Source organism: Nanorana parkeri, unplaced genomic scaffold (assembly GCF_000935625.1).
Source record: "Nanorana parkeri isolate BGI_ZX_2015 unplaced genomic scaffold, ASM93562v1 scaffold481, whole genome shotgun sequence".
Classification (NCBI taxonomy): domain Eukaryota; kingdom Metazoa; phylum Chordata; class Amphibia; order Anura; family Dicroglossidae; genus Nanorana; species Nanorana parkeri.
The window spans coordinates 736,018-752,283 of NW_017306749.1; the positions used below are offsets into that span (position 1 = coordinate 736,018).

The 16,266-nt window shown below is 40.4% G+C and overlaps 1 protein-coding gene across 1 annotated transcript in view; it reads right to left on the reverse strand.

Annotated features, from left to right (window-relative positions):
• MOV10 (Mov10 RISC complex RNA helicase) overlaps positions 1–16,266 on the reverse strand; it is a 34,081-nt gene that overhangs the window by 16,748 nt on the left and 1,067 nt on the right. Inside the window, exons 2-9 of the mRNA XM_018560848.1 lie at positions 15,627–15,772; positions 15,316–15,554; positions 12,184–12,433; positions 8,773–8,913; positions 7,972–8,134; positions 6,943–7,097; positions 4,643–4,816; positions 3,228–3,375 (exon numbers count right to left, since the gene is read on the reverse strand). Coding sequence (XP_018416350.1) covers positions 3,228–3,375; positions 4,643–4,816; positions 6,943–7,097; positions 7,972–8,134; positions 8,773–8,913; positions 12,184–12,433; positions 15,316–15,554; positions 15,627–15,730 — 1,374 coding nt within the window. The 5' untranslated portion in view covers positions 15,731–15,772. The remainder of the gene's footprint in view (positions 1–3,227; positions 3,376–4,642; positions 4,817–6,942; positions 7,098–7,971; positions 8,135–8,772; positions 8,914–12,183; positions 12,434–15,315; positions 15,555–15,626; positions 15,773–16,266) is intronic.

Consider the following 16,266-nt stretch of genomic DNA (forward strand, 5'->3'; position numbering starts at 1 on the left):
CCCCCCCCCCCCCCCCCCCCCATCCTGTTCTTGGACAACCAACATCTGCCTTGACACATTCCATGGTGACAGCTACCTGTGCATTTTTAATTGCTGGGATATTATCTGGTACCTTAGAACTGAATAAACAGCATGGATGAGCTTCAACATTACAGAACAAGTCCAGTCAAATGTGATCGACTACTGCTAGCTATAATAACTGTATGTACAGAAAATAACATACAAGTTTCTGATCAACAAAACTTCTGCAGTACTTGAACAAAACATTCCAAGATACTGAAAAAAAAAACCTGTAACTGTAAATTTTCCTTCATGTAGTCATTTGATCTGGTATTCGTATGTCTGGAAGACCATATGACAAAAAAAGTCATTCAAATTGGCAGGAACAGACAGATGTGGTGCACTATACTTGCAATATGCACGTCTAACTATAATATGCCCATAATGTAATTACAGACCTAGTTAGTTGACTGCATTGCTGAATAGCATAGCTTTCAACTGTCCCTCATTTAGAACCAAGTCCCTCTGTTCCTCTTTCCTCAGTTGTCCTTTTTGGTCTGATGCATAGATTTCTATAACAATGTACTATTTAACTATCAAAAGTGTTATACACAAAACCTTTAATTTAAACTTTATATTGCTGCATTTGTTATTTTGAAAAGCCTGTATAAAATTAAATTATTGTAGCACGCCCTGGATTCTAGGGGCAGGAGGGGCTAACATTTCACCTTGGGGATGGATCCTTAGCCAGAATGTGGGATGTGTGCTTTATTAGAAACCAACAGCAAAACAGGGAGAGAGGGTATAGGGCTGCAGGCTGCAGGATTACAGAACTCCAAACTCACCAAATGCTCTCCAGCTTCACAGTGTATAGGGTCTTTGGACCAGGAGTACGATGACTTGCAAGGAACCTCCACCATGCTTCACTGTTGCTGAAGAGACTCATTATTATACTGCTCTCCAGCCCTTTGGCAAACAAACTGCTTCCTGCTACAGCCAAATATTTCAAATTTAGACTCATCAGTCCAGGGCACCTGCTACCATTTTTCTACTGCTTTGCAGTCAAAAAGCCCTATCTCCGACGTGAAACAAGGCTAAGCGACTCAACTATGCAGAAAAACATAGGAACTGGGGTGCAGAAAAATGGCAGCAGGTGCTCTGGACTCATGAGTCTAAATTTTAAATATTTGGCTGTAGCAGGAGGCAGTTTGTTTGTCGAAGGGCTGTAGAGCGGTACAATAATGAGTGTCTGTTGGCAACAGTGAAGCATGGTGGAGGTTCCTTGCAAGTCTGGGGCTGCATTTCTGCTATTGGTCAGGGTCAAAGGTGTCCTCAATGCTGAGAAATACAAGCAGATATACTTATCCATCATGCCATACCATCAGGGAGGCGTGTGGTGAACACCAAATGTATTCTGCAGCAGGACAATGATCCCAAACATACAGCCAATGTCATTAAAAAATATCTTCAGTGTAAAGGAGAACAAGGAGTCCTGGAAGTGATGGTTTGGCCCCCACAGAGCCCTGATCTCAACATCATCGAGCCTGTCTGTGATTACATGAAGATACAGAAGGATTTGAGGCAGCCTACATCCACAGAAGATGTGTGGTTAGTTCTCCACGATATTTGGAACAACCTACTTGCCGAGTTCCTTCAAAACCTGTGTGCAAGTGTACCTAGAAAAATTGATGCTGTTTTGAAGGCAAAGGGTGGTCACACCAAATATTGATTTGATTTATCTTGTTCATTCCCTTTCCATTAGTTAATTGATAAAAAACTATTAACACTTTTATTTCTGAAAGCATTTTTACTTTACAGCATTTTTTCACACCTGCCTAAACCACTTGCACAGTACTGTAGATATGCCTTTATTGGTTGCTCTGCTCTGTGGCAAGGCTACACCCAACAGCAGGCAGATGCAATCAATAACTGAATCCTTAGGGAAAACCAAATGAGCATAGACTATAGCCAGACTGAATGCAATCTTAGCAAACCAAATTTAAGTAATCATCCCACTTAGGGCAAGGTGGCTACACTAGTAATAAAAAAGGCTTGAGGGTTTAATCAATATTGTATATTAAGAATGTATAGACTGTGTACCTGGGGGCATAGCAAAGGTGTGTTCTTTGGAGGAGAGAAACTGTCACAGGCGGCCGAGCGCTACGGGAGGAGAGTGCTGTAAGTGTCCAGCATCTCTCCTCCCCGCACCGCTCAGCCACCTGTGACAGATCAGAGGAGAGCAGTGAGGGCAGAGAAAGCCAGTGCTGTCACAGGAGGATGAACTCCGCTTGACTCCTGTGACAGCGTGTCAGGAAAGAGAACAAGTACAAACACTCAGTGATCGCTGAGTTTGTAAATAATGGTGGACAGATTATGGTTACTATATCCTGAATTATGAATGAATGGGAGTGATCTACATCACCTCCTGTTCATTCATAATTGTAGTTATAGTAAACACACTCTGTTCTCATGTTATGAATGAACAGGAACACTCCTGTTCAATTATAACTGGGAATGCAGAAAAAGAGATTGAGGACTCAATCTCTTTCTCCATTTTAAAAGGGAAATATCAGGGGTCTGTTTAGACCCCCAATATTTTCCCAAAGCTCGTAAAAGTAAAGTAAAAAATAAATAATAAAAATGAATAAAAATATAAAAAATGTAAACGTTTATAAAAAATAAATACAAATAAAATATAAAACATTTTTGGTTTTGGCCTGACTTTTTTTTATTTCAGTTTCAAAAATTTTTCATTTTGGTGCACCTCTAGTTACAAGCCTTGAGAATTTTAAACATTTGAAACATTTGCAACAGACACACAGCAATAAAACAGGAGGTTCTAGCCTTCCCCTACTCTACTAAAAATGCTTTTATTTCTGCATGTGTTGATATTAGAGATTTTCCCTCACTTCCTGTCTGGTGAAACTGTTCTCACACTTGACATCCGCGGTGTTAAACCCCCTTCCCATCCAGGCCATTTTTCAGTATTCAGATCACATAAGCTTGCATATGGCTATGGCTGAATAACCGTTAATAGTAGTGCAGCAATAGTGGGAGCTAGCAGGGACAGGAATTAAACCTGGGACAGGTAAAATGGATTAACATTTATTAATAAAAAGTTCTGCTTTTATTTCTGCTGATTTTGCATGAGTTGGATTTGTTTTTAATTTTCATTTGACAAAATGACAGGTATCAAGACAAAGTGCTAAGCTTTTTTTTCTCTTTACCTGTTTGATGGCTTCCACCAAAGTTACAGTTTTTCCAGTGCCTGGGGGTCCAAATATGAGATATGGAGCTGGTCTGGATATGCCACTTACAATCTGCTTAACAGCCATGAACTGCTCGGGATTTGATTCAAGATTTCGATCATACAGACTAGACAGGCAAAAGTAAATACATACATTAGAAGCAGAAAAATATATATTCAATAGAAAGGCATGCAATGCTTTCATTAAATCAGGGGGTGCCTTCAGACATAAAATTGAAGGTACAGCTAACAAGGTTAAGTTGTGCCTAAGGAGTAAAAAAAAAAAAAAAATCTGCCCTTTGTCTTGAATCCCTTCTGAAAAATAGCAGTGCACTTCCTTGCATGTGAATGTGTCAAGACACTCCTTTGCCTAGCTGAATATCTGCCGTGTGTGAGGCACTGCTTTCTGTTCCTGCTGGTCATGCGAAATCTGGAGTGAGATTTGGAGAGGTCACTACTTTACTGCTCTCTATTGCCATGCTAGAGAGGAAGTTGCACCAGAGGACCTGCACTGCATGCATCTCCCTACTTCTGCTTCATCCATTGTGGATCTGTGTCTTCTTCACCTTTCCAAGGGCAGCCATCAGAAATGTTGGGGCCCCTTACACGGCTTTGGGACCCCTGGTAAGACCACACAGCCCTTCTAGGACCGTGCACAGCCCAGCATAGACCCCCACGCAGCCACATGAGAGTCCCCACAGCCCACCATTGAACCTGCACAGCCACCTGAGTGTCCGCACTATTACACTAATTGACATTATGTTTCCTAGACTTCTACTTTCAGAGCTAGTTATAAAGTTATTACTAAAACCAGTAATAATCAAATGCAGAGGCAATTATTTATTATGATAAAGAGAAGATACATTTATATAGTCATACAGACAACTGCGGCCCTTTGAGGGCAAACATGATTAATGCGGCCCACGGTGAAATTGAGTTTGACACCCCTGGTGTAGTAGGAAAGGTGAGCAGCCGACCAGAAGAGTGAACTTACGAGGGGAGGTGGAGCGGATTGTATTGCAATATATTGGTGGAAGGAGTATGTGAAGGAGTGTTGGAAACCCCCTATTTACAGGACAGCACTTGTTTGCTTGAACACGGTGTTTTGTTTTGGTTTAAAGACAATGTTGTTTTGTTGCGATTATTTAATACACATTTACTTATAGCACCTTATGCAATTCTATCACAAATTATTTTTGGAGTTGTTTCATTTTAGCTTTTATTGGTTACACTGTATTTGGTTGCTGACTTTACTGTTGTGGGTTTATAAAAGCGCAGCACTGTTTTTCACTGACACACACACACACACACACACACACACTTATACATACATGCATTCATTCTCAAGGGCATGACAAAAGTTGCAATCACAGTAATGTGTTTTATAAAGTTTACCTTAGCCGGTCTACATTCTCAATACACTTCCCGTCTGAATGTGTGGGAAATAAGGCATCTTCCAGCATTCTCTCTTTTGCCAGATTCACGGCTCTGTGCTGAATCCTCAGTGGCAAGCGGTTGAAGGTAAATGTAACATCAAAGAGTGTCCCAGGTAAAAATCTATTTAAAAGTCTAATGAACAAAACAATACAGTATTTATTAGCAATATAACATGCTTTTAATAGAATTTGCATATAGAGATAGAAAAGTTCCATCAGCTTATCATAAAGCTTAGTACTTTCACAAACATGCTATATTTGTGAATTAGGGCCCAGTCCCACCATCAAGAGTGCGGTCCAGTGCATTCGGCCTCTGCAGCATTTTTTGCAGATCGCAATGGACCAGAATGCAGGCACTAATGTGCCACGCGTTCGGGTGCCGGCGATCGCACCGCGAGTGGGAGGTGTGGCTGCAGTGCCATTGAGTTCAATGCACCGCCACGCCCCCTCCCGCTCCAAAACAAAGTAAGCTGGCCGGGTTGCATTCCAGAAGACGTATGCACTGGAACACACCTCTTGCTGGTGTGACAGGGCCCTTAGACTGGTATTTTGTTTAGTTTACACAAAGAGCAAATGTAATAAAATATGAAAAGTGGTAACGTGAACTGAACCTGGCTTCACTTTGAACATCTAATCATGTAAAGGGGGAAAAAAAACAACTACTTTACATTATTGGATGTTTCATTTGAACTTGATTACATTGCTTTTACCTAGTGTTGCTTAAAATTACACTGCCACCTTGACCATGCAGGGTAAAAGTAACAGTGTATCTGCAAAGGGCATCTCTTATTGTTGAACTTCACGGGATAGTATACAAATTTGGGACACAGGCTTAAATGTTGATTGATCACAAATAAGATTGCTACAGTATATGCATTGGGGGGAGTGTTGATTTACGGTTGATAACGTTCACATATTTTTCACAATTTTGATAATACAGTAGTGTTGATTCACTATTTGCATTTCACATTTGTTTGCAAATATTGGAGGGAAGAACTTGACAGCGCGGCACTGCTTTCATATAATGTATTATGTACAGTATATGCAACTGAAGTTAACAGGTGTTTCAAGAACAGATGGATCACAAAGCCAAACTGGAATGTGTATAGTTCTGATGGAAACCAATGCTTAACCGACTAGGGCTACGTTCTGTTGTGTTGCATTGTAAATAAATTACTTTCTTATTTTAAGTTTTGTAACACACACTGCCTATAGAACTGCCACACAATCTGCAATACAGCAGAATAGCCTATTAAACACATTTCTGGCAATTGCAGTGTGGATTTCTGACACTTTTAGGAGACCATGGCACCTGTAGATTGCAAAGAAAAGGTCATTTTACACAATATTTATTCACAAAATGGCTTTCCTCGCCATTGCATATACTATTTTGCTTAGTGAAAAAGCACACCGCAAAAAAAAAAAAATACCCACTTGTAAAAACCCCCCTTAAAATATTGTTCTTGCCAATAGGCGCTTCAAGAAATGGCAATTTTTTAAGTTGTCACCTATTCTATATTTTGGCACTCAATGCATTTATTTTTCAAAAATTCTCTCCTTCTACAAACCTATTATTGCAGGAATTTAAAAGACTATTATCGTAATTTGTCTTGCTGAGATTTTATTATTAAATGACTGTATTTTTATAATTCACCCAAAGCATTCAAAAAGCATTTCTGCGCAAATTATGTTTGCAATTTTTTTATTAGGCAAGATGTTCAGGGAAAAGCTAAATATTAAAGACATCTGTGTTCTGTGCCTCGCCAAAGAGGAGAGTGAAATTATATTTTAACCCTGACAAAAAATCAAATCATTAAACTATGTGTGTGCTTGAAATGATGGAAAATGGTTTTAAAGAACATTTATAATGCACATAGCACATATGTAGTATTTCCTCTTTTTAATTTCTTATTACTATGTAGGGAAAAAAACTCAGTCAGTTTTATGTACATTAGATATATTGCTAAAAACATTAGCTCTGGTAAAAAAATTAAAAGGAAAAGGTTTTATTTGGGCCAACAAAAAAATCAATATTTATAAAATGTATACATCATTATGTGTATGATAAAATGCTTGAATGCATATTTTGATATATGTTTATGCGTTTTTGCATAGGCTTTGCAAAATAATGTGAAAAAGCATGTGATTAACTCACTTAAGGGCACGTGATGACGCATTCATCTTTTAATGCAAAGCTCTGAATGCCAACAAAGTGCAATTACGTATTCTATATTAGAACACAAGAGGAGAAATACTTACTGTTGAGAAAAACCAAGTCTGACTTTCTCTAATTCAACACCATGCACATAACCTTTATAAGAAACTTTCTCCCGTGTCTCTGGCTCTTCAGACAAACTCACAAAAAGGTGGTCTCCCTTTAACACCGAGGGTCTATTTTCGGCCACGCCAGGAACCTTTGCAAAGGAGAGGAAGAAAAAACCCCATTGACAACTCTTAAACACTTTTAGGGTTATGTGTTCCATTTAAACAAAACAAAAATATTCAGCAAACTCAATGGTATGCTGCATGAATAAAAAGGAATGCAGTGGGCTGATGTTGCCAAATCATTGCTGTTTGTTTGTCTTAAAAGTATCTTGTTACATGTTGCTTCACTTTACAAATTCTGCTGTCACTTCCCAGACCAGCAAGAACAAACTGACTATATTACATTTTGACAGACACCTGTACTAAGAGAAATATTGAGGCTAGTGTTGCTGATCTCCCGAAAATGCTAGTTGCTTGGTTGTTTCTGACTTCAGTCAATAACCAAGTGCACTTATGTCAAGACTATGCATATTAAAACATTTACTGTTTTTTTTAATATATATGTAAAAGTGCCTAAACAAGACCTCATTCACCTCTGTAGCTACATGCATTGCAGTGATATTCATCTTCAAAGTTTACAACACAGGCACTGAAATTACAGCTCCTCTCCACTTATTTTCTATGACAGTCAGGATTTGGCAGCCAGCCTTCTATTGTAAATAAACAGCACATGCTGTAAGATGTTAGAAACCCAACTTTGTGGCCTCTGTTGTGATAAGAGGATGAATTAGTTCATAGTACTTTAAACTACAGAGGTCAGTGAGGGCTTGTTAAAAGGTTTACTTACTACGTGTTAAGAGCATGTAAAGACTGTGGTTTGGGCACAGTTGCACTGTAAACTTCTTTTTGGAGATTTAAACCTGAATTCGTCTGGCCTTTGACAAAATATATCTAAAAGGCAGCCATGTTAAAAGCTTAACAACAACTGGATCTCTCCAGTGATCGCAAATATAATATATTTACATCAAGAATTAGGATCCGTTTGTCTTTTGGATGCTGCTGCATTATCTGCCGTTTCTGATCATATCTTCGGATGTCGATGTCCATTTGCATCTCTTCAAGGTGCAGTAGCATGTGGAATTTTTCATTATAATTGTTGAAGTTCAAAGTCGACAACAGCACGTTCCTGAGATGAGAATGCATAAAGTAACCATACATGTTGCAACAGAGAGGCAAATTATTACATCTCACACCCTATCACCTATATGTTTATTTTAACAAGCCATTTACGAAAAGTTTAACTACACTTACTACTCACACATGTGCGGTAACTGCAGAGAGAAATATGGGAAAGAGAAATATAGGATATACCAAGTGTCGGATTCTTCTAATTTGAATTTTGAAGCTTGAATTTCAGCAGAATCAGCAGAGCTTGCCCAAAATTCGATTAGTGTTTGGACAGCATATGGTGTGTAGTTGGGAGTGAGAATTCAACACTGGGGAGGGTGAGTTAAAGCTGAAGAGAGCAGACAGGGAGTTGGAGCATGCGCACTAAAGAGCAGCAACCCTGCAGTGCATTGACAAGGAAAAGGGAGTGCTCTTGTTTTTGATTTTCTAAACTATAAGTGGGGCCTGGGCGAATGCTGAAATAAGCATGCCTAGGTGTTTTTAAATTAACGTACCATATGTACAGCTGTACAGAAAGTTTTTCAAATAACATTTTAAAACATCCTAAATTATTCTGTGTACATTTCTTGGATTACAACCAAACCTTCCAAAATTCTACATAGATTCTATCTCATGAAAATGCTATTTTTAGTTTACCTTAGCAGTGTAATTGTTGGTGTGGAATTAGTTCGCATTTTTTCTTTTGAGAACATTCCTGCTCTTATGCTGAACGTCAGATGCAAAGGTGGAGAAAAGTCATCAATACGAACTTCCCTTTCCAAAGCATAACTGAAAGACCTAGAAGCATGCACATAAAAAAAAAGATTTTTCATGTAAAAAAAAAAAAAAAGTCTGACAATAGCAAATTAAATCTAAACCACCCAGTTGCCATCAGAAAAAGACTTAACAGAAGTTATTTTGGGTTGCATATACAAAGTAGTTGAGGTTGAATAGACAAAGACATATGTCCATCGAGTCCAACCTATTGTGTGTATGTGTATGGTCCTACTGATGTATGTGTATGTATGCGTTCCTGTGCGTTGTAATTTTTTATGGGTACTTGTACCCTTGGGTTGAAAATTTGTAACATGTATCTGAATCATGAGCAGTGCATTTGAATCCCAGAAAGCTTTCTACAAAAAACAAATGTCATATCTTATCCAATACCAGATCGACTTTCTGAGCAACTCTTACACCAAACAATAGCATTTTACCAGGTATCTGAGTTTTGCATTTTACTAGACATAAAATGCCTAAAAACTTATAATCACAATGCTCCCTCAACGCTCCTCCTAGTGTGACTTCCACTACGAAAATATGAACCCAGGACTAAAGTGTCATGGTCTCTTTAAAGTGAACTTGAACTAAAAAAATATGAAGATTTGCTATGTTAGAGAGAAACTTTACAAATGTTAATTGTGCTTAAGCAGTGCCCTTAAAATGTACCTTTTGATTCAAATTCTTCTGAAAAATATCAGTGTACCTCATGTGCGTAGGGACTTCTGTGGCTCCAGCTTCATAGCTATATACTGTTTTGGCAGTGTGAGATCCTCTAAAGGTGCCCGTACACTGCACGATTCTCGTACGAGAATCGCGGGAAATCCCGTGATCGTATGAGAATCGTGCAGTGTATGGAAGGCGTGCAACCGTTTCTAATGTACGGTCGCACCACTTTTGCATATTGAGCATATTGGAAAACCAGCCGAGAATCGTACGATTTTCGGCTGGTTTTTAACATGATCGAGAGATCACTGCCGAACGGGCCGGTGTGCGCACGCGCACACTGCACGTTCAGCATTGCAGTCATCAGAAGCCCGCCCCTCAGGGGGCCGGGCTTGCGATCATTGCAAGTACGATCTGCCTGTCCAAGGCGGGCAGATCGTACGTTTTTTTAAAGTACTTTACAACCCTCGCAAGACAATAGTCTTGCGAGGGTTGTAGAGTGTATGGGCACCTTTAGACCCCATTCACACTGAGCTACATTAGCGCTTTTTCAGTGCTGATTTGAGCTGAGTGACTTTGGGAGACATTGAGCTACAGTGCACATATTGTCGCGCAACGTAGCACTACTTTTGGCATGGACTTCGTAGCTGCTACATTGGTCTGTTTCCAATGTGACATAATTCCTCTTCCTGTTTCCTGCTTATATTTCTGTGCAAAAGTGACACTTCTGTAGCCCAATGTCCAGCGAGATTAAGCTACACCATTGAAGTCTATTCAGCCAAATCGCACGAAATCCACCGAAAAATAGGTCATGTTCAAGCGACAAGCTTGAGCTACAAGCTACAGGCGACATTGAGCTGTGAGATGTGAGTAGCTCCATTGAAATGCATGGGACATGCTACATTGAGCTGATGTTTGAGCGATTTTTGAGCTGAAATCGCGCTACAAATCGCTCAGTGTGAATGAAGTCTAAGGCTGCGTGTTTCCTGAGATTGGCAGTGATTTTGTGATGGTAATGCCAGTATTCGCTTTGTTGGATAGGAAGCTGTATGTGAGCACCCAAAGGCCTCTCTGTTTCTGCTTAATTTATTTTGTGAATATGTGATTTCAGAACTTCTGCTGCTTAAGGGGCAGCTTGGACATGAGAAAGCAAAGTTCTAACAAGTTGGCCGCCTCCACAAGGAGACACAGTGAAAAAGAAATGCATGATAAGTCAGTATTGGGAAATAAAATAAGCTGGTGAATATGATGGTGACCAGTCCTTGGTTCTCTGCTTGCCCCTTTGGGGAAGAGTTTCCACAGCTTAGTCTCGCTTTAAAACAAAGAGTAACTAAAGAACCATGACAAATTCTATCTGGGTCAAAAAGTATTATTTAATTGCTGCTTAAAGGAATATGTTTAAATTTCCGTAAAGGGAATGCTATGTTATACTGTAGATGGCATGGTGAGCACGTATTAGCCCCTCTTGTTTTGCAATGCGGAGTCCTGGGTTCAAGTAGCACCAGGGACACCAGCTGGATTGAATGGGGTTTTTGCACTAGTTTCCTTCTACAGTGGTACCTCGATTCACGAACTTAATTGGTTCCACGATTCTGGTCGCGAACCGAATCACATTTTCTTATAGGGTTCAATGTAAATCAGGTTAATCCGTTATGAAAGAAAAAAAAAATTAACCACAAGTTTCTTTTTACCACAATTCTTGCTCTGCACATTCTTGTCACCTTCAATAACGCTCTGCACATCCTTGTCACCTTCATTAATGCTCTGCACATTCTTGTCACCTTCATTAATGCGCTGCACATTCTTATCACCTTCCTTAACGCTCTGCGCATCCTTGTTACCTTCATTAAAACTCTGCGCATCCTTGTCACCTTCATTAATGTTCTGCACATTCTTGTCACCTTCATTACTGTTCTGCACATTCTTGTCCCCTTCATTAATGCTCTGCACTTTCTTGTCACCTTCCTTAATGCTCTGCACATTCTTATCACCTTCCTTAACGCTCTGCGCATCCTTGTCACCTTCATTACTGTTCTGCACATTCTTGTCCCCTTCATTAATGCTCTGCACTTTCTTGGAAGCCATGCTGGATTGAATACAGTAATACTGTACAGTACTGTGCTACAAAGCACACAAAAAAAGCTTCACAGTAAGTGTCCACAGCCCTGTCTGCGACCGAAATCTCGAGTGCAGGAAGCCACAACCATGTGTCAGAGCAGGGAAGATGGCCGCGGTCGTGTTCGTAACCCGAGGCAGAGTTCGCGAATGGAGGCAAAATGTTGACGAACTTCCTGATCGCGAACCTAATTGTTCGCGCAGATAGGCGTTCGTGAACCAAGGTACCACTGCATATCCCAAAAACATACTGGTAGATGATCTGAAATTCAAAACACATTACGCCTCGACTGTATATATATGTTGTAGAGACTATAAGCTCTTTCAAAGTGAGGGACTGGTGTGAATGTGTACATTCATTCTGTAAAGCAAATTGTAATATGGTGGTATAATAAATATAAAAAAGAAAAACATTTATGAACATTAAGTAGCTCTCGTTAAAGTTTTAGGTTTACTGGTCATTCCAAAAGAAGAATCAGAGAATAAGAATAGTTCTCAACAGGCACTGACCCGATTGGTGGTACGCCATCCACCTCTATCCTCTCTACTTTCTGAAGTAGATTTCTTTGATAAGGAACGTATTTGGAAGTTGGAGCCAGATCTTCTGCTAATTTACTGTTAGACACAGCAGATATAAACCTCCCGATATAAAAAGTCTCTTTGGTTTCACCATTTCTTTTCATGAATTCAAACACAAGGGTTACAGGAAAATAGCCAAAGAAAGCACTTGAGGCACGAACCTGAATGTCATACACAGCATCTGCAATGAGAAAAAATAAATATAATGTGAAAACGTAATTGCTACAGACCAAAACAGACACTCATTTACAGGATGCTTGTTCTGGGTCTGCGATTTAACAGTAATTGGGTTGGACATAGCCATACAACTAGCATTTTCTTTGGGAAGCCAGCATAGGCAGCCCCCGTACTTCCGTTGCGACAGTGCCCTATGTCCCTCTTGTCCCTAATATTTGTAAGGTGTTGTTTCTCAATTAGGGCTGTAGCAGCGGAAGAGCTGGAAAACACCAGTTATACATTCTGTGGGAAAGGTAAGTGTTGAAATTCCCAACAAGAATTATTTTGGAAATAATCAATTTACTGCCATAAGCAGCTTAGCTAGGCTGTAGTGACCCCAAATCTAAAAATCAAGCTAGAAAAACAAGGTGACTTCATTATTCTTTTGGTGAGACAATACATCAGGGATCAGTAGACTGTATCCAAAACAATATTTCAGCAAGAAAGGTAAATCTGTTATTAATCAGGTGCCATATAAGTACAACTCATATTGAGCTTGCTCAAAGAAGCTTTTGAACAAAGTGGCTTGAATTAAGTGGAGTTAAAACAAAGGTGTTTGACCCTTTAACTGCCAGGCCCTGCAGCTCACTTTTGACCTCAGGTGGCCAGACCATTTTTGCTCCATTTTTCACTTACAGCTTGTAAAAGAACCACCTAAACAAACATTTTCTAAAAAGAATAGGAAGGATAGAATAAAATTATGTTGCTATTGACTTTGTACATCCCATGATATTTGATCAAATGTTTATCAAAATTATAGTTAAACAAAAATACAGTAAAATGATTAACACACAGAACAACATAACCCTTACAAAATTCTTACTAAATCTTTAAAAAAAAAACACAAAAAAGAGGGGGAGGGGGGTGTGGCCTCTAGGTGCCCCTTTATGAAAGGGGGTAAGCCAATGCAAAGCAGCCCCCCTGCCCACAGACCCCCACAACCATTGGCATGGCGACAAGGTGCTTTTTCAGCACCCTCTGAATGCCAAAAAATATCTGCCCAGATGAATTTGGAGTTTTGGGGGGGGCACTTTTTTTTTTTTCGCTCTACCGGCGTTGGGATTTCCCCCTAAAAAAATTCTTACCAGACCTAAAGGGTCTGAAAGGACTTTTGCGGGAGCCCCACATTTTTTTTTTTTTACATTGGGGCTCCCTCTTAACATTTATACAGTTATAATATACCCACACTAGGTTATATCACAACTATCACTAGGTGATACAGTACCACATCTAGCTCTTACTTTGGATACCTATATTTATAGGACTGGACAACGTGTAACATCATGGACTTCAAAACTCTGTACAGATACAAGGATGATCTGACATTGGTAGCTTTTATGACTGACTTTTTAGATTTTAATAGATCGTTGCATATGGTACTTGCTACACCTAAAAATCTCTGCATAATGGTGGCCATACACTGTACAACCATCGCAAGACCTTAGTCTTGCGATGGTTGTAAAGGGATTAAAAAAACGTACGATCTGCCTATCTTGGACAGGCAGATCGCACTCTCGATCATCGCAAGCCCGCCCCCCTGAGGGGCGGGCTTCCGATGACCGCAATGCTGAACGGGCAGTGTGCGCGTGCGCACACCGGCCCGTTCAGCATTTGTCTTCCGAGCACCGTTCTAACCAGCAGAGAATCGTACGATTCCCGGCTGGTTTTCCAACATGCTGGTTCGACAGAAGACGTGCGACCGTACAGTAGAAACGGTCGCACGTCTCCGTTCACACTGCTCGATTATCGTACGAAAAACCGATCGCGTACGATAATCGTGCAGTGTATGGGCACCTTAATGGTTACTATGCAGTCAAACTGTATGCCTTCATCAAGAACAAAAGAAGTTGCTTATAGTTGGGATTTAAAGGAGAACTGTGAGGTGAGTGAAAAATCACTCATCCTCATAGTCCGAGCCGAGGTACGACAACTGTCACATGTCGGCTCAATAGATCGGGAAGTGAGTGAACACATACTGTCGCTCACTTCTCGATCATCTCCCCGTTCCGATCCTCCAGCGCTGACTGGAGAAACGGGCGGATGAGGGGGCGGGCACAGCTGGCTCTGCTTCTAGATAGGCAGAGCCAGCTGTCACTCACGCAGCTGGGTGGATCTCGACAGCATTGTCGGGATCCATCCCGGCTGTGGCGGTCTCAGTATACCGCGAGCTGTATCTCGCAATATACTCAGCTTTGGGTCACGGGTTCCCATGATCCTTAAGAGAACTATGGGGAAAAACACTTACCCCATAGTTCTCTTTTAACTCCAACATAACACTACTGATATTTTACAAATTTGTCACTACATCTTGTGTGTTAAAATACTATTAGACTCTCAAACATTTGTGTTCAGTAATTAACCCAGATCAAACAAATATACATTGCCCAGCAAAGTATTTATTTTATTTTTTTCCCAAGCAAGAACAGTCATCATATTTCTGAACAGCTGGCACCAACTCACTCAGCCCTGCCTCCCTGACCTTCCTGTCTAGTACAAAATCACAAAGGACGGACCAGTCTCCAGCATCTGTCCATCTACCAGCTGGGAGGAGGGTGGAGCAGGAAGCAGGGGAATGGCTTGCTTTGCAGTGCCTTTGTGTTTGCGATGACACACAGTTTACTAGCACACACAGAAGGGTGTCTCCATAAAACCCTGCAAGGGCAAAAAACCACCCTAAATCAGAATATCAAGAGCAAGTGCTCTGGGGAACCAGCTAATTCTGCAGGAAACCACAACTTCTAAACATCAAGGAGCAGCGTCCATCGTAAGGGATTTCATCAGCATTTGAAATAGCTTAAAAACCTTCTGACTTTATTATCACTATGCAAACTAAAGCACCATTCTTACCTGGATTTAGCAGTAACGTTTTAGAAGCAGACACACTGTACTCATCATGGAAAGAAAAGGTACCCATCCTACGTAAACATTTGTACTGGACCAAAGTCACAGACTCATTAGATGTGTTCCTGATAGAAATAGGAATTATCTTTTCCTCATTTAGTGGCAGAGGAAACCTTATTCGACCATCACGGAGGTCATGCTCTGATTTAATCTCAATATCATTTTTCTCACGGATGAATTCTTGTCTAAAATAAAAACATCACATATTACCTAGAGTTCTTTTACTCTCTCAGTATTTCAATTGTTATATCAATCACCTGTCACTTTTCAGCCACTGAATAATTCTACGTGCTTTTCCTCTGGAAAAGCTCACCCCACCCGGACCAGGAGGAATAGACAGGGGTTCCTTGTCTCTGTACATGCTTGGCCACTGATCTGCCAGTGATGAATTTTTTCTTGCAACCTATAAGGAAACAGGAAAGCACATAGATCAAAAGTGTAGATTAGTAACCTGTTCGCTAGAACATGTAATGGACCTTACATAATTGAGGACAAGAAAATATTGATGGTAGTTCCATGAAAACAACTTTCAGTTGTGAGGCAGAGTGCATTATGTAATTATCACTCAGGCAAACTTTATTATCTCAGGTCAGGCAGAAGGAAATATAAAATGACAAGATTTGAAGCCAGCTAGACATTGAATGTGCAAATCATTGGAGTAGAGACCTGTACTGTAGAGTATATAGCACCCCTTTTATAGACATCTGTTCAGCAGAACTGCCCTTCTAAGCGGAACGTTTGGAAGAATGACATTTTGGGTGGAGCGGAGCAGAGTTTAGTCCTGTAGCCACCACCCTGGTATTCCCCTAATTGCCACCTAAGGCAGTTAACTAAAACATGCTTTTGATGAAAGAAATGTCAAAAGGGCCCAGGGTATGCTTTACCGCCCCCCCCCCC